The sequence below is a fragment of the Vanessa cardui genome, chromosome 5 (genome assembly GCF_905220365.1).
Source record: "Vanessa cardui chromosome 5, ilVanCard2.1, whole genome shotgun sequence".
In the NCBI taxonomy this organism is placed as follows: Eukaryota; Metazoa; Arthropoda; class Insecta; order Lepidoptera; family Nymphalidae; genus Vanessa; species Vanessa cardui.
The window spans coordinates 869,062-893,167 of NC_061127.1; the positions used below are offsets into that span (position 1 = coordinate 869,062).

Here is a 24,106-nt window from a genome sequence, read left to right on the forward strand (position 1 = left end):
TTATAAATATATTTTTTATTTAATGATATATTAAAATTTTATTATAATCTCTGCAAAAATGTTTTGACATATATCCAACAATTTTTTTTATGTGCACATAAATTTAAATTTGAAACAATAATTACCTTATTTCGATAGTTTAAATTATTAAAGTTTGTAGGTACAAAACAAAACAAAAAATGTGGATTCATAAGTTTATTGAGAAAATTGTGTTATCAAGTAATGATAAACAATAAATTAATTTAAATATTAGGATTTTAAATTAGAGGAGACCATTCCAAATCCTATAGTACATACAGCATCTCTAATGCCAAGTTGCAATATTAAAAACTTAAAATGTACAAACATAAACAATATATGTGGCAACACCAGTGTTAAATAGCACAAAGAATTAACATGAAGAAGGGAAAGGCAGGTCGTAGGCCACGTGCGGCGGTATCTAACCGTGTGTCTAAAACAATTCACTAATCCAAACTAAATTTATTGACTAGCAGCACCGTCGACTTCCATTTCCTGCGAATCAGCTTTATTCGAATCTCCCTTAGCGTTAGCATCAACTTGCATCACTTCCTCCTTTGCGTCTTTATTATCTAAACTCTTATCTTCCTTATCAACTGTTCCTTCACTACTTTTTACAGCTTCACTTACTTCGTTTTTATCTGTAACTTCTTTTTTGACATCCTTTTCACTATCCTTACTTTCTTTGTTTTCGGTTGCCGCCTCTTCCTTTTTGTTTTCTTTAGCAACATCTTTCTTATCTTTGCTCTTGTCTCGTTTCTTAATGGTTTTCTTGGGGCTTTGCTTTTTTTCAGCGCTTTCTGGGGCCTTTTGGGTTTCAGTGGTAGGTTTTAAAGTTGCATCGGGGGCTTTGGTATCATCTGGTCGTGTGTCGGCTATAACTGGTTCCACTAAGTCTTTATCTGCCTTGTCCGTTACTTGCGTGACTTCACTTTTTGGTTCTTCGGGTTTTTGTTCTTGAATGTTTTGTTCTGTTTGTACTTCCGATCCGGGAGTGGTGTCTTGCGCTCCTTGTGCTGGCAGAGACTCGTTTTCTTTGGTAGTTTCTTTCATTTCTACATCACCGTTTTGGACATTTTCTTGTGTATCTGCAGCATTTTCACCATCTTTATTTTGCATATCTACATCCTGAGGCTGAGCTGAGGCGAGAGCTTTGTTGCTGTCAGCTTTAGCTTCCAGCACGGCTATACATTTTTGAATGCACTTTATAGCTTCCTTTCTGGCCTGCCTTATGTTTTCTTTACCGTCAGTTTCAATATTGTCTAATTTAATGAGATTCCTAGTCAACATCTCATCTAAATATAAATATTGTTTATCGTTTTTGGTACCTTTGAAGTTTTCGACATCCGTCATTAGATTGAGGACATCGGTTTGAATACTAAGAATCAGTGTAATGGGGTCGTTAGCCGACGGTGCCTGTGGCTGTGGCGGAGTCTGAGGCGCTTGTGGGGGAACTTGATTATGCGGTGGATGCTGAGGAGTCTGTTGTGGCGGAGGAGCTTGTCTCTGTTGCGGAGAAGGCTGCTTTTGTTGTGGCGGAGCTTGCTTTTGCTGTGGTCTGGACGGAGTTTCTGCTCTCGGCGCAGTTTGTTCCTGATATGTCTGCGGCTTAGGAGACTGTGATCTCTGTGGCGATGCACCTCTATTAAACGCGGCTTGTGGGTACATCTTCTGTTTTGTGAACGGTTGTGGTCCTTGTCTAAAGAAGGGTCTATCGAAGCTTTTAGCAAAGGGAAATCCTACTGGACCATCATCCGCGAAGTATTGGTCCCTATCGATATGTGGCTGCGGCGGCGGTACATAAGTGGGCTTCGCTTCTGCGAAATGAGTGCCGTGATCGACGGACTTATTTATCACTGGTTCGTCCCTTCCTTCGACGAAGATTGGTATGTGTCTTACATTAGAAGATTGCTCGGGTTGGTGTGGTTGCTGTTGTTCTTGATGGTTTTGTCCACTCATTTTGTTACTATTTGGATTTACTGTACGATGATCAGGAGGTGCTGACATTGACCTGTGCGATCTCTCGTCAGCATCAACCACACTGGGATCTGCTGGGCTTTTCTGTCCTAAGTCGACTGTGTTTCTCAAACCGTATTGTGGTAGCGGTGTCTGCTCGTCTTGTAACTGTTCCGCGTCCTGCTCAGTCTGTGTAGCTGCGGTCTGGTGCTGGGGTGAGTGTGGTTGTGGCGAGGATGGCTGCTGATATTGCTCCTCTCTGGGGCCGAATCTTCGATTCCAATGTGAAGGGAAGTGTTCTCTAAACTCAGGTGGTATATCGTCGAATGGGAATCTGTCGAAACCTCCGAAACTATCTGCGGTATCTGTAACGAATAAACGTTTTATTATATACCTACTAATAAATTACCTACCTAAGAAATTATCAAATATATAAGCGTCTCGATTCTTTTGAAATTACAATACTAATATTCAAAGTTTACTCCCTAAAATGCATTTTACCCCCAAACGTACAAAATTTTTACGAGAACTAACTGGCGTTCATCTATTTGTATGAAGCATTATTTTCAAAGTGGATAATCAATTATAATGCACGAACCGTCGATTCCGTCCTGACTGGAAGGGCGTCGTTTCCTGGCCCAGGTGGCGGGGCGCTGCCTCAGTCGCGCCGCTATGTCGGGATGGCGCGCCGCGAGCTCGCTCCACGCGCCTGATCCCTCCTCCTCATCAAATGGAAAACCGCGCTGATAACAAACATATCATTCTATTAATTTAATTAAATCATATCAGTATGAAGTGTGCTAATCACATTATAAAACATAGTGAACCTTGAGACTATCTTTATGGCTCCACTTCATTCAATTGATAATATGCATGGATTATTTACTGCATTCGTCGAAACTATAGGTTTCGGGAAAAAAAATTAAAAATGAGGAAGAATTAATACATGTTAACAGATTTATCGCGGTAGACTTTCACAATGATTTAATTTAAATAAATATTAAGATTTCAATTAAAAAAAGCAATCATACGAAACATTTACCTTGGACTTTGTATTTAGGAAAATAATATCGAATGAATATAAACGATAACAAATTGAATGGAAACAATGTCATACAGTGAGTAGTGTCATTTGCGTGACGAAGAATCGTCCATATTTGGTGGAAGAGGTCGAGTAACGACCTTCCCAGTCTAGACTTCTGTATTACGCCGACTATCAGTTTAATACTGTCGCAAGTTTATCTCGACGAAATTCATATTCAATTCGCAAAGCAATCGGTTAATACGCGAGGTATAATCAAATATCATTTCCAATAATTTTATTGCTGACAGCGACGATGGATAAAAGCAATAATTATAGGTTCAACGATTTAATTTATATTCGCAATCGTCGATAAACACTGATCAATGCGAAATTCAATGAACTGAAGGGACCTTCGGTTAAACGGCTGTTTGCGTTTACTGCGTTATTAAAAATATACATGGAGATGACGGATACGATAGGAAATACATATGGAAATGATCCTTGTTTTATCAATTTATAATTAAAACATTATATATTCAGTTCCGCACCTCGTTCATTTACGCGGATATTCTTAAACATTCCACGACGGATCTTCACAATTTCGAATGATAAATAAATGACTTTCATCTTTACGTAATATAATATTTATGGATTTGCTTAACTTTCTCATTCTGCGCCAAAAAGTTATATTTTAAATGCACATATTGGGAAACGAAATGGGCCTGTGGAATGTTTGATGTAGCATCTGAATGAGTGTTTTATAGCAAATATATAAATAATGCAACGACAAGCACCGTATGGCATCGCAGCGAATGGTATATTTTAGACGTCTATTTATCACCGAATAGGGTGCAAATAGTCAGTCACTATCATTGGCCACTGTTCAATTTTTAAGATAGTTGGATATAACGTAGCCTAAAACGAATATATTATTGGAATACGTAGACTGGTTTCGCTTCAATTACGTGATCTGATTCTTATTTCCACCCTCTAAAGTTGGAATGCTTACAAATGACTAATATACCTTGTACAGTAAAGACAATATTTTACAGCGACATCAATACCTAAATAAATATGTACTCAATTACAGAAGGTATTGTTACTGATAGTATAAATACCGATTCTTGAGAGGCGCCATTGTTCTGACTCAGTTCCGTGAAACTACGATTATCAAGTTTAATGAGACGTTTAATTGTAATTACGATAGCAATTTTAAAATACCTTATGATATAAAAATATTTATTAATTTATCTTAAAAATCTTGTAAATTACATTATTCTTTACTTGGTACATGAAAAAATATGTTTAAACTACGCGTTTATAGTTAAGTAATCATTATGTCCCGTCTGTTTAATCGATGAGTCTGAATAAATTATTTATTTTAACAGTAGTTATGTTAAGTTGTTATTGGTACAAGCGAAACCACTTGCAAAGTTAGTTTGAAGTCTGAATGTTATAAAAAGTATAAGTCACACATTAAGGACTAAATGAAGTCACGTGCATGGATTTGCTTTTCTCGTTGCCACGCATGACGACATGGTAAACTAAACTAAGTGACAAATATTGATGGAACCATAGTAAACAAACACAAATCTACGTGTTATTTTTACGATAGACAGGCGATCGGATCACCTGACTGCAGTGATATTCTAATAAACAGATATGTTATATCCATACTAAACAACATAAAAATGTGTGCCGCGCCGGGGACCGTTTATTTTACATTTCGTTACAAGTAAAAAGGATAGCTTGATAAAAACAATAAGTAAAAGGGATAACTAGATGTTTTAATTAGGTTAAACGTAATACTACGTAAAACGACTAAAGGCAAACGTCCCAATTAGGACGTTTTCTAGTCTTCACTTTTTGCGTGTTAATAACATATCTGTTTACTACAACATCATTGCCTGACTGTATGAAATCTCTACACTTTATAATGACGTTATAAATATAAACATTGAATACACTATTAACGTTAAATTCTTGGACTTCATATTGTCCTTTGAGCTTATAATGACACTCTCACTTTCTCGTCAAATCAAATTAAATTTAATGCGTGTATAGTTACCGAATGGATAGTAACCCACTCCGACGTAATTCATTTCATCATCTTGCCATATAAATAATCATTTACAATGGGAATAAAATGTGATTAATAAAAAAAATATACGTGTCAGAATTTCATCCACCACTCATAAATATTCTTACAGAATCTTCAAATGTAAATATAAATTTATCAAAAAATTTATACCAACTACCAAGACAAAAAACCTTTCGACCCTCGAGATCCATATGTTCTATCCACTGAATCGTACAGGTTCACTAACTGAACAAGAAAACAAAAGCAATAAATTGGTATCCTAATAAGGACAGCATAATTTACGGGAGGACATATTAATATTAATATAACATTGTCGTTCTTGTGCGATACAATATTTCCTTTTACTTTTTAGAAGGTATTGTTCATGACGAAAATGTGGGCGTATCGATATTTAATTTGGCATTGATAAAATTGTCATAAAATATTAATGCTTACGATTTAAATTTTTCGATAAAAGAGGCTTGATATTTTAAGGAAATCTTCATTTAATCATACAGACCCGTTATGTGTCATTGTTTTTGGAAAACAATTTTAAATATGGTCATATACGTTGTTGGGATTAATCAATCGTGAAAAATAAACGAACGAATGAAGAGAACCTATATTTATAGTGAGCAACTAAAATTATTAACATTCGCTGTTTGTTAAAAAACTCGACAATAATCAATGCATTCAATGCAATTAACTATTTAATTAAATTTACACAGATCTAAGGAAAATATCACTTTGCCTTTTTCCAACGTCAATTAAGTAGGTAACTTTATGTTCTATACTAGTCAATAAACTTGACAGCAACAGGAGATTGTCAGGTTTTACTGCCGTAAATCTATTGAATGTTAAATGCATTTACATTTATAAATGTAAAATAATTGTAGATCACATTTGTGTAGAAATTTTTTTTCTCGTGCGAATAAAATCAGCTCTAAGACTGCTGTCTTTCATCATTCTCTCATTCAATCCCAAGCAAGCACTACCGAGTTTTTTCGTAGTTATAACAAACACGTACACGTAAACACGTACGATTTGTGTTTACATTCATCTTGTGTTCAGTGTAGGAAAATATCGCGAGAAAACCTATATTGTCCGGTTACATTCTACCACATGAATAAAACAACTAGCATTGCGTTGTTTGATAAACTCAAACAACCATTGAAAGAGAAGAAAGCGGGACATTTGTGACTTTACTTAATACGAGCCGATGTGTTAAATATAACATTTCATAATATGTATACACCTAAACAATGAATATAATTTATGGCATATTATGAGTATCGTTGCATTTCTAGCACGATAATATTACACCCACATGCTAAACATTGATATTTAGCGTAACGAACAAACTGCAATATTTACTATTATTGACCGACTTTACAAACTAAGGGAAAATTGACAATTCCTTTGTTATTCGTATGGAATGTACATTTTGCATGATCATGGATCTCTTTGATTTTTCTATAACTATTTTGTAAGTAAGTGCAGCATAGCTTCTTATTAGATGCGTATTGGACATTTGTTTCTCTTATTATTTGAAAAAATGCAATACCAAGTAGCTACAGTATGTGCCCATTCAATATTCCTGTTAATTTAAATATATTATAAGACTGTAAAAATGTAAGAACTGATATAAATAGAATCTAAATCATTATTCGGTTATGAATAAATAAAAACGCAACACACCGACCAAACCCACGCCGAAACTTTCACAAAGGTTACCTAACAGACGGGTCCTTAAAGTAAACATTTAATTTTATGCAGCTGTTATTTAATTCTTTTATTGCGGATGACATCAGCGCGTGTAGGAGATGAGAACTGCGTCAGAGACGAGAGATCTGAATAAATACGTACGATTATAGGCAGCGGTACAGAGCGGTTAAGCTTCCGACATCCTTCCTAAGGTAAGGTAGTAAATCCCGATGATACTTCCTAAATAATAAAGTAATGTATATTGTTTTGTACATCATTTTATACAAGACATGTATAATATTAGCATACGTTTTCTTTTTATTGTTTTTAAACCACAACACAACAACGGTTAGTGTTTTTACTTTTTTAGGAAATGTGTCTAATAAATGTATTTAAAAATACAGAACAATCCCTTCTATTCTTTCCACTGTCGTATATATGACAGATAAAACATCGATTGTACATAGTGAAGGAAAAAAACACATTATCTTACGATGAAACTGCTGATTGCCAAGTTATTATGAACATCAGGTGACATTTGTTTGAAAAGCATAAAAAATTGGACATGTGTTAAAATTGATAATTTCGACATTTAAATATTGAATGCGAACGTAATATGTCATTGACCTGCACACATCTTCGCTTCAATTTAAAATCGACTTTGTTACATGAAGACGGCTAATACAATAAGACTAAAAAATAAGTGACTAAGCACGATGACTTCGAAGTGAATTCATAAGTTCAGAGAGAGAATTTCCTTTGAGAACATCCAATATACATTCATATGCCGTTGATTATCGAGCAGTACAATAACCGTTAAAGCTTTTAATTTATAAAAAGAAATGCGGAAAAGATTCAGAAAACACTGCAAGTGATAACTATATTACAAATTGTGATCACATAAAAAATAATCGAATTAATAACAAAAAGGAAATACCAATTATCATTCGTCTTCGTCTCTGTCACGATAATGAGGTTAATAAGAAAACGACAGGCCGTGCTTTATATGGTACAAGGGACACGTCCGGTGATTACAGGTATACTAATAATGTATTAATCTCGAATGATTTCTCGTTGTCATACCGTATTTGCATCGTACACGTAGGCGATGTGACGCATTACAGACGCCGGACCGTTTGTAGTCGATATTTTACCTTCTAAGCCAAACAGCACTGACATCATCGGCTAAACTTAGAATTATGTTTACTTGAAACGAGGATTTCGCGAAGCCGGTCTCCGCGGACGGATCCATGAACTTGTCCGGTGCTACACGCAATATAAATATTACATTTTTTTTGTTTACAAAGCACTTAAGCGTTATGTCCAGAATATCCTTATCTATATGACATTTATTAGTATTGAAAACTAGTTTAATAAAAATTAATGAGGTAGACGAATAGATTCAAAAAAATCTGGTTGTAGACGGTGGTTAAGAACAATCCATTTCTATAAATTATAATTCATGATTGTCAAGTAGAAAAAAGTGGCACTCAGATTTTGGGTATCAAATTTTGTCATTTTTTAAGGTGACATAAGGACGATAAGGAAATGAATATACTCATTTGATTAATTATAATAAATATCGGCCGAAAACACAAGATAAAAAAATGCGGCGATGGTTTAATTATTTCCAATCATTCCTAACCAATCAATTTTAGTTTCCACTCAGAACGCTACGTATGTTTAACTAAAGCGGAACTCTGCAATATTTCAATTGGTCATGAACCCCTGAATAACACAAAACAGTTGCATTTACGATGTAATCAAACCGAAACTGCATACAGAAACGGGGCGCCTTCCTATCAATACTGTATTTGGAGCAGCACTTAAAATGTTAAATTACGCAGACGCGGAATTATCTGCAACAGAAGAGCATATAAGTGAACGTTTAAGTAAGACGGCTGTTATAGAGATTTGATAAAGTTAAATACCTACTTATCTCCCCAGAAAAGAGATACATACTGACTTACTAACGTCAAGTTTCTGGCATTATTGATTCGGAATAATCAACACACCATGGGAAATCATCCCATTTTGTTTTTACTTGTTATATTTGTGTTTTCACAAATATGTCCGTGTGTTTCGTGTATCTAATCCTTGCTTTTTATTTGCTTTGGTGTGTACATGTTTTTATTACAAGGCAGCATCACAATTTAAGCTTTACTTAGATACATACATATAGGTAAAGCCGATTATGTTCACGATCATTTATCGTTCGTGCGTTTTGTTTTTACATCATTTTTAGCTTTAAAGTATAATTTTCCGAACTTACTAAGACCTGTTTGGTATGTATCAAATCTTGTACCTGACTCTTTAACCAGTTCCAACGCATCGATTTAGCTGGAACATTTAACTCTTTCGGCGATGATGATGATGATACAATGTAATATATTAATATTACAAAACAAAATTAATTTCGTATGAGGACCAAATAAATTATTATTATTATTATTTTTAAGAATGTTATTGAACGAAATTACTAACTAAAAAAAATTATGATATCACTATCTACTAAATAATTATATCTTAACAGCTGATTTTATAATAAGTTATGAATTTATCATCGATACATATTCGGACGAGTGCATTCCTATAAGATTATTAAAAAAAACTTTCAATAAAGAAAAAGATTTCATTAATACGCAATTTTCAACAAAGTAAACATTAGTTTTTTAACTATGTATCATGAATTTTTTTTACATTGAATCATTGATTACAAGTTTTTGGACTTGGTATTTATTAATAACATTATATTCATATCTTTAATAAGTAGAGTATAATTTGCTTAGAGTAATTATTCTAAAATATTTAGCGCTAAATATATCTGTTTTTCCAAAAACGATGATGTACCAGCTATTTCGTCGTAATGACCTCGTCCCCAAAGGCCACTTCAGTAGAAAACAGTATTTATTAAAGAACCCACATCTATAAATGGAATTTCTATAACAGCTGCGCGCGCGCCGTTGACTCATGACCGGCGCGCGACGTGACTGTTTACATGGATTTTGTTTTATTTTGAGTTAAAACAAAGATTTCGAATAATAAAATTCCCACGTGACAAACATCCATGGGAAAATTGTATGCCTTAAGATACGATTTACGATAAGTACAAGGCGTGTTAAACTCAACTTGGACTTTGATACTATAACTTAGTTATAAACATTATTATTTTGTAACACTAAAAATCAGTTGAATTTTAGAAATTATCGAGCAATTAAATGCACCAGAGATGCATATGTTACAAAATGAAAACATCTTAATCATAAGGGTTACTTTGTAAATGTATAAGATAAGACCTAAGGTAACTTTATAAAACGATCAATTAACTTCTACTTAACCTTTCCGTAATTACGTTATATTATTTTTAATTAATTTTCAGTTATTTTAATTACAAAAAAATATAAATTTGAAATATTTATCGAAAAACATGTTTAATAAAAAGCCTACCTCATTTGTAGCGGTTCCGTAATATTCTGGAGGCTTATCCAAAACAACAGGCGATTCCATATCTCAAAACACTGGAATGTATCACAGAAATACACAACACTTCGATACGAAAAGTTATCGTAAAATATATAAGGCACAACGCGCGAAATGCTCGTCTCACTGTTTCAATATGAACTGAGCTGGCGTAGCGTGAGCGGTTGTATTTATACAAACGCATGGATTTCTCGAAAAGTCTGGACTGTTCGAGAGAAGCGTGGCTGCGGCCCATTGATTCTTTCGTATGAGTTTATTGATTTGTAACCTTACATTGCCGCGTTGATACAGGTAAAATTTAAAGGAAGAAGACATTTACGATGGAGAAGGAGTAATGTATTCAAAAGCAATACCAAGGTCTTTGTTTTATTCCTGAAAGGAATGTATGCCTTTACATATTGGGTTAAGAACTTTCGAGTAGTTAAATTAAACAGTACGAACATTGATATTTTAGAAATATTAAATAAATCAAACAAAAAATGACGGACAAAGTGAAACGCTGAAATTTTACGGAAGCGTTTAATTTGTGTTACAAAAGTTACACAAAGTATTAATCAATCATTATTTTGAAAACGAAAACGAAGACAATTTTATTTTCGTAAACATGTGTGAATCATTTTCGCAATAATTCATTTAAAGTGACAACATGAAACACAATGAGAGAACGTGTATATTTACTTACTTCGAAAATTTCATTCTCGACAAAAAAAATTCGATGGCCCTCGAGTGCTTATGGGAACGAATCATAAATAATTTAACATATTTTATCGAAGTACGTAAATATATTTACAAGTATCTGTTTTTACTCACGTTCAATAAAAGACTTCCATAATACTGTATGACATTGGCTGAAAATTTTGTTCTCGCTTGGCACGACTATATCTGCTCTACGACTACTACAAATTAATTGGACTCTTTCTAAATAAGTCATAAAGGGAAATTGATTTCGTAGAACGATGTGAGTAATATTTTGTGTATCGACAACAATGGACAAAAATAGTAAGATAATTATTATATATAGAGTTAAATACAAATAATTTTATACAACATGTATAATAATTTTATTATCCATATTTTATGTAAGTGTTTTGGAGAGAGAATTTTGTAATGCCTAAATGAAAAAATTACGTTGAAATTATACCAAAACCTCAGAAACCAGATTTTTAGTATATAAGCAGCTGAGCCCGTGACTTTTTACGTGTTTAAATTTAACAAAAAAATATTGTAGCCTAAGTGACACTTTACTATATCAGTTATCTGCCAGTGAAAGTCCCGTCAAAATCGGTCCAGCCGTTCCAGAGATTATCCGGAACAAACAGACACACAGAAAAATTGTAAAAAATGTCATTTTTTACACACATATGCATTCATTTAAAAAGGGCTATTTTAATATTACACTCTCAGTAAACTATTGACGTGACATGCGTCAATTTCATGTATGTGTATTTAAATATGCACTAAGAATGAAAGAAGAATTATTTAATACGACGCATCCATTTCATTTGTAGTCGATTGATAGTGCAGACGGTCTAAAAATAATAACATTTTCTTAAACATGCGGAAGAGACGCTACAACACTGAATCGTATAAATATAAAGTAGGTACGCTCTTTTAAAAACTATACTTGAACTAATGATACATCTAAAATCACTTGATGCGCTGAAATACAAATTAACAAAAACATACATTCTTATTTTCATTAAAATATCAAAGCTACTTTAAAATCGCTTTTGCGTTTCTTACTTTTTGATACTAGTTTAGTTGATATATCAGCTTAAACTTGCTGACAGTTTATTATATTCTGTCTTTGTAAACAAAATAGTTCGACTTTGTTAAGAAAATTGAAATAAAAAGAGAATACTTTTTTTATAAAATAATTCCTATGTACTGCAATATAAAGTTATGGGTAATATTAGGTTAGGTAATCTTTATAAATAACTACAACCGTCCTAGTATAAGGTATTGATGCCGCATAAGAAAATCCATTACTTTTATATTACCTAATTCCATTCGTTGATTGTCATATAGAGTTGTATATATAATACAATTTAATTTTTTAATTACTAATAGCCGAAAACACATTCTCACCTGGTAGTAACTCTACATTGAACACAATTTAATAACATGACATTTCCAATGTGTAACTGCGCTTGCAATTGCTGTATATCCGTTTAAAATAATTATATATTACACAAAATACACAAAATTATAGAGGCGAGTAAGCCAGTCAAATTATAGACACGAGGATGGGGAGGTTGTAATGCCTACAACTCCCATGTTTAGGTATATTGACGGAGCACAACTATATTAACATTTCTTGAATATTAACAATCGAGCGAAAAGATCATAACGCAGACCATTTAAAAGAAATGTGTGATATATACGGAATATTCTATCTTTGTGAATTACATACAATATTTTGGTGTACGTGTGTTCGTAATTCTTCTGTATTTAAATCTAGATGTTAATGTTGTACTTATCGATCGACTCTTAAGATCGTTTGACGAAAGTTTGTCATTTACAGGTTTACTAGAAATAACTCTGTATTAAATCACAACTTAGTCAATACGGATTTAGGACACGCATATAGTATGTCACAGATAACACTAATGAAATAAAGCAAGTAATCGGAATGACCACATTGGTACAACATTACAAAATTTGGCAACATACTTTACAAGTCGCTTCCAGTCATAAATCATAACAGTGTATGAATGTCGAAAGTAACCAAACACTTGAATGAGTTCTAATTACAGAGCTATAATTATAATCCTTAAGACAAATTATACTTACGATATGATACATAAAGGATTATAGGATTTCAAGTATCAAATAACTTGTATGAATATGATACGTCGCGTATGAAATATTATATTTCTTATTCAGAATTAGGAAAAAATATGATCATTTGTTTTTAGTAAAGTAGCAGGTGAGCGTTCTACTTATGATCCTAATATCTTTTTTCACTGCATAATTCTTACGCATCTCATCAAAAGCGGGTTTCGAGAGAGTGGGCATAAGGAGCTATGTTGCCTTCAAAATCGTATACTTAAAATAAGAACCACATATAAAAAACAGTTTACAAAAAAATAAATAAACGGAATTAAAGGAATTTGTTTATTTTTTGTAAATTCGAAAAAACCTCGACGTTACAAATATCATATAATCAACTGACAAAACCAAAGACATTTGTTTGACGATCCACAAAATAAAACGTTGTGACCGCTCTTGTTCTCCTACTTTAACTTGTGGATATATAGACCTATGCCCGAATAAGACAATATTAATATTACAACCCAAAGAATCCTTAGCGGTACTTCATGGTGGGGCGTCCGAGGATCGCTTACACACCCAAATATGACACGGGTGTAACTTCCTCAACCTAATCATAGGACACACCTTATTTCAAGGAATTACTGACGTGTCTTAATAAAAAATACCCTTTCAATCGTTGTTGCATGGAGTCAGGAGCCCATTTTGTTCCATCGGTCAAAATAGAACCTGTGAGTTTTACATCTAAAGGTGACCCGTATATTGTTACTGTGATGGTATTCTCTCGCAATTATGTCGTATTTGTGTTCATATTCGTCCCGACAGGTAAATTATGGCAGAACGTCCGGTAAATGTGACTTGGCCGACCAGCTCTTTATTCTTGCTAATAATGGCAATTTGGGAAATCTTCCAAAGCACTCACTTTAAATTATGTTTCAGTCATAAAATTAAAATATTTACGCCTATATATATTACACATAATTTTAGAGCATTTATATTAATCGTGAAAATTTATCAATAGCTACGATTATTTAACAATATCTTTTTACATAATTAAATTCTCTTTATATACTTTTAACTAAAAGTAAAACAAAAAATGTCCTTATCCATAATGTCGTTAAACGAATAAAAAACTTATCAACACATATTGCCATCCTGTTAGCTGGGATAATAATATCAAGATTTTTTAAGAGTTTCCTGGATGTCTTTCAAAAGTTCCATAAAATTGATCATTACATCACCAACCATAAGATTTATGTCATGTCCCATTTTCTTAATATATAACACAGATTATATAAGGCTAGTTGTACAATTTGGCACCGATTTCAGTAATTTTCACTACAACATTATTTATTAAAAATCTTTGAGATTTTATATATGTAGCAGTTTAGATGTTTCTTATTTTCAATGGGGCGTAAACGAATTTATGCTATGGTTTAAAAAAATGAATACCGGAACAGAGTAATCTATATAAATCATTGCGCAGTCAGATGAGTCTGACTGATGCTACCACCTACCGCCATTAAAGCATAGAGATGATAAATGAATTCAACATCCAGTAAACGCATAATAAATTGCCTCATCGAGTTTCAAAGGTTGACACAAAACTAAATATAGTGTTGATTGTGATATGCGACCTTAACTGCAATCATTATTAAATGTATCGCAGATACGTATCAAAATGGAGCTATAACGTAAGTTGCCTGTCAACATTTCACGAAGTTATATCTCACAGAATCGCGCTGAAGGTAGTGTGTGTAAGCAATCCTGAGACCTCTCACCATGAAGTACCGCTATGGATTCTTTGGGTCTAATATTATTCGGTTATGTTTAAGATCCCAAACATCCCCAAGTTACAAGTTACAGCGAGAAAACAAAAGCGGTCGCAACGTTTTATTTTGTAGATCGTCAAATAAGTATGTATTATAATTATGCCTATAACTATAGCTTTGTTTAATGTAACTAATTGGTACGGAAATAAATAATATTTAACACCAAAGCTATACACATTTACGCTTATCTTTATACATAAATAAAACTTTTAACAAAAAGAAAAACCGACTTCAAACAAAACACTATTTTAAAACAAATGAATATGCACGAAAAAGTAATAAAAATAATTGCGTATTCAACATATTTTTTAGAGTCTTCCTAAGTTAAATGAAATGAAAAATATTAGACTACTTAAAAGTCGATTAACGATTATATCATGTAGTTATAATTATTGTTATATTTGGAGCCGGTGTCAGCCACGGTGCCCTTGCCCCAACAATCAAAAGAAAGAAGCGATACGAGCCCCTAAAAGGTAATTTGTAAAAAACATATTTGTTAAAGTATTCTCGTATTGTTTTTTGATAGATATACTGTAGGGTATTATTGGCTGACACCGACTCCAAATATAACAATAATTATAACTACATGATATAATCGTTAATCGACTTTTAAGTAGTCTAATATTTTTCATTTCATTTAACTTAGGAAGACTCTAAAAAATATGTTGAATACGCAATTATTTTTATTACTTTTTCGTGCATATTCATTTGTTTTAAAATAGTGTTTTGTTTGAAGTCGGTTTTTCTTTTTGTTAAAAGTTTTATTTATTTTTTGATTTTAAGTGAAGCTGATGTTGACTAACTATTTTTTTTTAATATGGATAGATTAAGCGTTACGTTTATATGAGTCAGAAACTACTTCGAGGACAATTTCAAAGGAAACTTGCGAATAAAGCAAAAATAGACTTTCGAAAATGCGATTTAATACGTCACGCGGCGTAAACAACAAGGATCCCTCGAAAGAGCTGTAATCGAACTCAGCAAAAAAACTTTGAAAAAGACCAACTATATTTCGTACATCATATGACATCACATCACATATACAAAATTTGATTAAAGATAGTAAGAAATTCTGCCCCATATCGCACCCTAACTGCGAGCCGTATAGGAGTTCCATCACTACATAGTATAATAATAATAATAATAATAATTTATTTATTCTCTCCCACATTACATATATTACAGTTTAAACGTATCTTAATAATAAGTACAATAATGTGTGGGAGACAGGAGCCCAAACTAGGTTGCCCTGTGCTAAGGGTCTCCTGGCTCCACCTCTAGGATATCAACAATTTGTTATATAAAATTACATGTAATATGAAAAAGACCAAACATGATATAGACATTGTAAATTATGAAATAAAGACAAATAAAATGAAAAGTAATTTATGTTCGTGACTTTGTTGTATGTGTGCGCGCATCTGCGAATTTCCGTGTATGTGTGTGTGTGTGTGTGCGTGCGTGTGTGTGTGTGCGTGCGTGTGTGTGTGTGCGTGCGTGTGTGTGCGTGTGTGTGTGTGTGTGTGTGCGTGCGTGTGTGTGTGTGAGTTAGTCGGATCGTAATTATGTATAGCCATTACATTATTATTTTTTCTGTCTCGTCATAGTCAAGTGTTAATAGCCAATCAGTTAGTTTTTTCTTACATGAGAATTTAATTAAATTTGAGATTGTAAGTATTCTATTTATCTTATTATACAGCCTTCCTACTTTAAAATTATAAAATTTTTGGGCACAAAAAGTTTGAACTCTTTGAGTTTCACAGACCTCATAAGATCTTCTTGAGTCAACTGTATCTATTTGTGATGTATTTATCATTGAGTGTTTTTTTAAAATCATATTTTGTATGTAAAGTTTTCTGACAGATAGAACATTTGCCTCCTTATATACATTTACAGTTGGGAATAAGCGAGGCTTAGAGAGAGCTACTTTAAGCAACATTCTTTGAGCTCTTTCCACCTCAATTATGAGCGTTTTATTCGAGCCGCCCCAAACTGATATGCAATATGCTATTAAAGATTGGCATAATGATATATAAACAGTCTTGACGAGTCTCCAGTCAGCGATATTTCTTAAATTTTTAAAGATATAAGTGAGTTTTCTAATTTTTTGACTTATTTGCATTAAATGCCCTTTAAAGGTGAGGTTCTGATCGATTGTAACACCTAAGTATTTAGTTTGATCGGTTCTGTTAATCATGGGACAGTTACATGTAATGTGATTTTTTTGATTGCAGGAATGAGCTATTAATTCATGTAGAATTTTATTACGGTAGGTGTTGCGTATAAAAAAGGTTATGTATTGAGTTTTTTGTGGATTAAGCGTGAGAGTGTTTAAAGCCATCCAGTGATTAACCGTATTAAAACCCTCTTGTGCTAATAAAAATACCTCATTCCATGTTTTACCATGAAATGTAAGAGTGGTGTCATCGGCGTATGATATTATTTTACACTTGCTTAGATTAAGGTTACAAAGCTCATTTATATAGCACAGAAATAGAGTTGGGCCTAAAATGCTGCCTTGGGGAATCCCATAGGTGATAGGACTCTCATTGCTAATCACATCACCTATTTTAACCTGCTGGGAGCGATCTTGCAAGTAATTTTCAAAAAGTTGTAGCTGTTTACCTCTTATACCTAAAGCTTCTAACTTCTGAACCATTTTATTAAAAGACACCGTATCGAAGGCCTTTTGAAGATCTATAAAAAATGTAAGGCATTTTTCTTTATTGTCTAATTTATCTACAATGTAATTTGTGAGGGAATGAACTGCATCTGATGTTGATTTTCCTTTCCTAAAGCCATATTGTGAATCAGATAGTAATTTTTTATCTTCCAAATATTTCAGAAGCCTACTATTTATAATTTTTTCAAGTAGTTTAGAGAGGGAAGGTAATATCGAAATAGGGCGATAGTTTGATACTATGTTTCTGTCTCCGGATTTGAAAATTGGTTTAACGATGGATTTTTTAAGAGAAATGGGGAATACACCTTCGGATAAACATCTATTAAATATGTAGGTCAGTGGGGTCACAATAAATTCATTTAAACATTTGAGTACTTTAGAGGAGATGCCATCCCAGCCAGGACTACAGTCTGTTTTTAGGTTGATGATATATCTCCGTATTTCATCTTCAGTAGTATCTAAGAGAACAAATGAACTATTTTTGGTTGATGTACTATGGACGTTGGTTAATGCGGGTGGAAGGTTTAGGGTTATTTTTGTTGCCAGATCTGCACCTATATTCGCAAAGAAAGAATTTATTGAGTTTACTGATTCAAGGGGTGTTTTATTTATATTTAGTAGTTCAAATGGTGGGTTTGTCGTTTTGTTTAAGTGATTAATATTTTTTATTACATTCCAAATTTTTTTATTATTATTTCCAGCTGCTTTAATTTCGTTTCTTTCGTAGTCCCGTTTACATTTTTTTAAAATTTGATTACAGAAATTTCTATAACGTTTGTATGTTATTCTTAGAGTCTCATTATTTACTTCTTTCTTTAATTTGTAGTGCATTCTATCCCTCGTTCTTATACATTTCAGCAAACCTATGGTTATCCAGGGTTTTTTTATGATTTTACTTCGTGGAAGTTTTTTTGTGAGAGTATTTTTCAAAATAATAGTTTGTAAGAGATCTATAAATATCTTCATGCACTGATCTGGATTTTTATTAATATCATATATACCACTTAAATCTAAGTTTTTGCAATCATTTTTTAATGTTTCAATATTTAAATAATGAGAGTGTTTTATTTTATTATTAATATTATTCGTATTTTTCTTCAAACAAAATAAAATTGGTTCATGATCAGTAATAGCTGTTTTTAAAATAAATGTAAAAGAGGGTAGTTTTGATTTAACAATTGTGTGATCTAAGCAACTGTTCATTCGAGTAGGTTTGTAATATGCCGGGATTAAACCAAAAAATGACAAGATTTCAAGATAATTTGAAGTGTCCTGGGTTAATTCAGCAATATTAATATTAATGTCTCCCATTAATAATATATTTTTATAAGACGAAAGCTGCTTGAGCAAGTTGTGTAGGGATTGGATGAAGTTATCTAGCTGGTGGAAACTAGGGGGTCTGTATATAGCAATTATCACCGTATCTTCATTTATTCTTATCGTTAGGCAATTTGCCTCTAACATGATGGGCTCCTCAACTTTGAAAACAATATTATTGTTTAAAATTACAATGACACCATCATTTTGATTGTAATTAACTGAAGTACTAAAGCTCGTGTAACCCGGGATATTTGGAAGGTTTGTGACGTTAGAAAGCCAGCATTCAGATAATATAATAATGTCACAGTTGAGATTTAATCTCGATAGTAACACATTTAGGCTATTAAAATTTTTATATACGCTTCTGATGTTTTGTTGCAATATTTTAAGATAAGCATTAGGTTTCGAAATTAAGGTATTACAATATTCTGGTTCACAACATATTAAGTCTGTTAATTCAAAACTATCAATATTATTTATATTATGTAAATCTGCCATTGTGCTTTAAAAAATAATATTTTAAGATAATTTAGGGAATTTATGGTGTATCTTAAATTATACTCACAGTAAGCCCGTTTGCGTTGAGTACGAATATAACTGAACAAATTAATTATGAGCATAGACATAAAAGCTGTATATCTACTTACTATAGCATACATTTTTAAAATCGATTGACCGTATTGTGTGAATGTGTTAAATAGGTAGAATGAGCATTGTGTTTGTGATATGTTTGTGTGAGTGTGAAATGTGTACATATTCATAAGATTAGTAATAATTAAAATAAAAAGATACAACATTAAGGACCGCGAGTCGCTTAAGTAGTTTGCAAGCGTTTGAGATCTAGTTCGTTTTTTAAACGAATTGAGGGTTCATTTTCTTTTTTGCGTAAAAATATACTACCTGGAGTGGCCCAGCAGAACTTGTAATTATTTTTCGCAGCGAAATCTCTAGCCATGTAATGCAGTCTTTTCATGCTCGGTGTAAGGAAGTCTGATACATAAATTGTTGTTTGAGGTCCATCGAGGCCCAGGTGCATGGTGTTCAGTCTGACACCGTTATTGTCCTTCGTGAGTTGTTTTATCGATCGCAATATTTTATCCTTCGTGCTTACCGTTGAAAATTCCACAATTACGGGTTTAGATGTTTCATTCTTTGAATATCCCCTGTGAATGTTTCGAATTTCCTGAGGGTCGATGTCAACCTTGAGTACATTTCCAAGTGATTTCACAATATCATGCAATTCCTGCGCTTTTTCTGTTTTTGAATTTGGAATATTTCGGATTTCTACACAGGTGGCGCGACTTCTTCTTTCCAGTAATTCAACCTTTTCCTCCAAATTTCTTATTTGTGCTTTGACTTCTAATTTTTCTTGCAGTAGTGAGTCATATTTAATTTTTAATTCATCATATTTTTGGCTCATGAATTCAATTGATGTGGAAATTTGTGAGTTTTGATCTTTGATCATGTTAATAGTACTCAGCAGTGATTCATACTTAGCGTCTTGTGTGGCTGTCCAAGTGGAGAACATATTTTCAAATTTTTTTATAAAATATTCCAAGTCATCTCCCTGCTTACGCTTTAATCTCTGTGATCTTGTTGTTACATTCTGGTCTACAGTTATATCCGGTGAGGATTGAGAATGCTGCAGCATAGTAGTAGGTGTTTTTGGTGGAGAATGTTCAATTGGCATTTTTCAAGTTAATGAATAAATATAAATAATACCTCGTATTTTTCGCTCAAGAGGAGGTCCAAGTACCAGGGCAACAGGATTTCGGAAGCGGTACAAGCAAACGATAGAATCTCGTTGCGCTTGCAGATACTTCGTAGCGTGGTAGGCGTGGCCTTATAAGTTGTAATTCCGAAGCGTAGTGCACAAAAGTACTAGGCGCAGTAATGAGTGTGTACCTCTTGTTTGGTCATGCGCTCCTATTTATTGATCGGATTTATAATGTTTAGTATATGAATATATAAAATTTAACACAATTCACAGTCACAGACACGTGCACTCAGTAAGCTATCCAAAGAGGAAGAGTATAAAACAAAGTCGCTTTCTGTGTCCCTATATCTTTAAATCTACGCAACGGATTTTGATGCGGTTTTTTTTTAAAGATAGTGTGATTCAAGGGGAAGGTTTGTGTATATAATACATGAACAATATAGTAAAGAAACACTGATAATTTTAGAAGTTTGCGATGTGATGTCGTAAATACACAAATTGTGTAGTATATTTAGTATCAGTATTGCACCCGTGCGAAGCCGGGGTGGGTAGCTAGTTGATTATAATATTCGACTATGATAATTACGTAAACATAACCACATTATGGAAGGTGACTCAAATATCCAAATAACCTATAAATAAAAGATTCGACTGAGTATCGCTAACGTGCTCCTCAGAATTGTTCCGTTCCCTTCCGTTCCGTTACTTTGTCATGGATCCTGTGCTCAGAACCTTACCAAACTTTCACCAAATTACCCTCGAAGTATATATTTTATAATAAAAAAAGAATTATCAAAATTGGGTAACGTGATTTTCAGTTATTCACCGATTTGTCGCGCATATACATAATGCAAATTTAAGACTTATGTCGTTTTAATATGGATACCATCATCGGAAAAAAAATTAAAAAAAATGGGACCCCACGGGAAGCACTACCTTTCAAATAAAAAAAAAATTATCAAAATCGGTCCACCCAGTGAAAAGTTATGAGGTAACAAACATAAAAAAAAAAAAAAAAAAAAAAAAAAAAAAAAAAAAAAAAAATACAGACGAATTGATAACCTCCTCCTTTTGGAAGTCGGTTGATAAAATGCACATGCATGGGTTATCAATTTAATATTATATTGATTAAATCATAAATTCACATAATACACAAAACTACATAAAACATTCCATGAAAATTAACCTTAATCATTATGTAATATGTTACATTACCATAGATCATCTGTCTGGTTTTGGCGGCTATCAATGGCTAATGAACGGTCGTTGCCCTGATCGGAATATACGCAGAGAGCATATCAAATTAATCGAGGCTCGGAACACAACGGGCAATACAATACAATACCTTATTCAATGAATATATCGACATGCAATCAAATAAATCAATCCAATAAATTAGAATAAAGGGGCATCGATATATAGATTTTTTTTTGTTCATCGCTGAAATAAAATGCATATCTGCATGAGTCAGTTAAAAACCTTTCACATGCTTATCCACAAAACCGCATTTGAACCCGCGTGGTGGATTAAACATCAATTTTCCTTTCTAAAGATTAGGAGATTTTAGTCCAATATTAGAAAATTTACAGGCTTACTTCTACTGAATTTCTTATCGGTTTCTTACGATAGATTTTACTTTCCGCACTGTTGATAGCTTTAAATTTAATTCAACAAAGTCAATTCAAATATTTGCTTTTATGAGCTTTCTTGATTAAAGCGTTTCGAGAGATTTGAAATTTGATATACCTTTGTAAAGTAAAGTTAGCAAAGGAAAAATTACAAGTTTTGATAAGGTTTAAAGTGAACCTCCGAAAAGTATAATCTTGGTGCTTGAGGTTTTTTCCTTTTCACTAATGATATAGGTGTCCAAACTTTGTAGTGCGTGATTTTTCAATAATATTTAATCTGATGATAATTTTTATTTTTCTTTTGTATGTAAAACGAGTTTATAAAAGAACAGCTGTGCTCGCGACCTTGTATGCGTTTGAATTTAACAAAAAAAAATATATTGTAGGTAAGTTACTCCGTATTATATCAGTTATCTGCCAGTAAAAAACCCGTTAAAATCGGTCCAGCCGTTCCAGAGATTAACCGGAACAAACAGACATACAAAAATTGTAAAAAAAATATTTTGGTATATGTGTTGTGTGTACATACACATATGCATTGAATAAATAAGGACTCTTTTGATATTAAAAACAGACTAATTTTATTATTGTATAGATTACCTACCTACAACATTTCAACATAGTCATATGTTAAAAAATGTAAAATAAAAAAAATACCCACTCCTTAAAAAACAATGTAAATAAAATTACTCTAATTAGTACCAAACACACATTTAAAATTACGTCAAGTCGTTAGGAAAGTTTGCCAGTTCTAATTACGGGCACATTTCGTTACAAGTATCAAACAAAATATTTTCGTAAAATTTAACTTGATATTAGTAATGTAAAAAGGATTAAATACATAAGCTTATCAAATATAATACATATATAATGTGTGTAGGTACGTCAAATCTAAAAATAATCTGCTGAAATAATTGGAATAAGTGGAAAAGTACAATCAACAGTCGAAAAGTCTTTGCAATAAATGAATTGAAATACTATTTCAATTAATAGCGCGTACACAAATTTTCATCTATCCGCTGAAAGATCTGAAGGAAACCAGAACTCAATATACAAACTATCAAACTGTTTATTTTGACTCATGAAATGAAACCTAAAATTTGAAATCAAAAATCATGTGTCATATTGATTTTATCTCTCGGGATGATGAAATAATGAGATAAGAATACTAAAAGATTCAGGCATATAAGTTAGGGCACTGTGAAGAAACACACATACGTACCCTGTAAACACTTAAAGCACACAGATTTACACTCGTTCATTAGATAGTCTTGTAAAAACCACAAAACTCAAAGTGAATATAATAGTATAAATATGGCCAATATAGTATTATTCCACAAACAGTCCTTTCTAAACTCAAAATACTTCAGGGTTAATCACTAAACTATAAACGAGCTAACTGGGGCGTACGTAGGAGGCCCTGTGTCTGAGAACCAAATACCAGTGATCGTTTAAAATTTTGTAACACATAATTATATTGCGTAATAAACAATTATCACTTCTAATTCTCCATAGACGGAACTCTTCTAATACGAAATATGGAACAGTTCTATAATACTAATAACGATAGCCAATAATTAAGATGACACAGAAAGACAACAGTTATCATCGTGTAATAAAACCATTTCTTATGAGGATCTAATGCCGTGCTTTATTGAGCATAAATATTAATTGTTGGCAACACCGCAGGCGGTGATACCAACTACACACTGAAAAACGAATATAAAGTACGATTACTAACAAACTGTCATTGTACTCACGTTTCGCTTCATTTTCAATCGTTCGTCATCGGACGTACGTACGAGTATGTAACAATATTGTCGTTTTTCTTTGGAATTATCTTAATTTTTTTACGATAAGTCGCCTCCAGCAGAGCTCACACGTTCGACTCT

At 32.8% G+C, this 24,106-nt stretch overlaps 1 protein-coding gene across 2 annotated transcripts; it reads right to left on the reverse strand.

Moving 5' to 3' along the window:
- Positions 1–180: 180 nt before the first annotated feature.
- LOC124529672 (BAG domain-containing protein Samui) lies at positions 181–24,077 on the reverse strand. 2 transcript variants are annotated; one of them, XM_047103517.1, is made up of 3 exons: positions 23,975–24,077; positions 2,573–2,717; positions 181–2,339 (listed from the first exon to the last, which is right to left on the reverse strand). In XM_047103517.1, exons 1-3 carry the CDS (start codon positions 23,984–23,986, stop codon positions 481–483), a joined length of 2,016 nt encoding a protein of 671 aa, XP_046959473.1. In that variant the 5' UTR covers positions 23,987–24,077; the 3' UTR covers positions 181–480. The 2 variants fall into 2 exon arrangements, with proteins under 2 accessions (XP_046959473.1, XP_046959472.1); XM_047103516.1 differs by lacking the exon at positions 23,975–24,077 and adding an exon at positions 10,230–10,436.
- Positions 24,078–24,106: the final 29 nt, after the last annotated feature.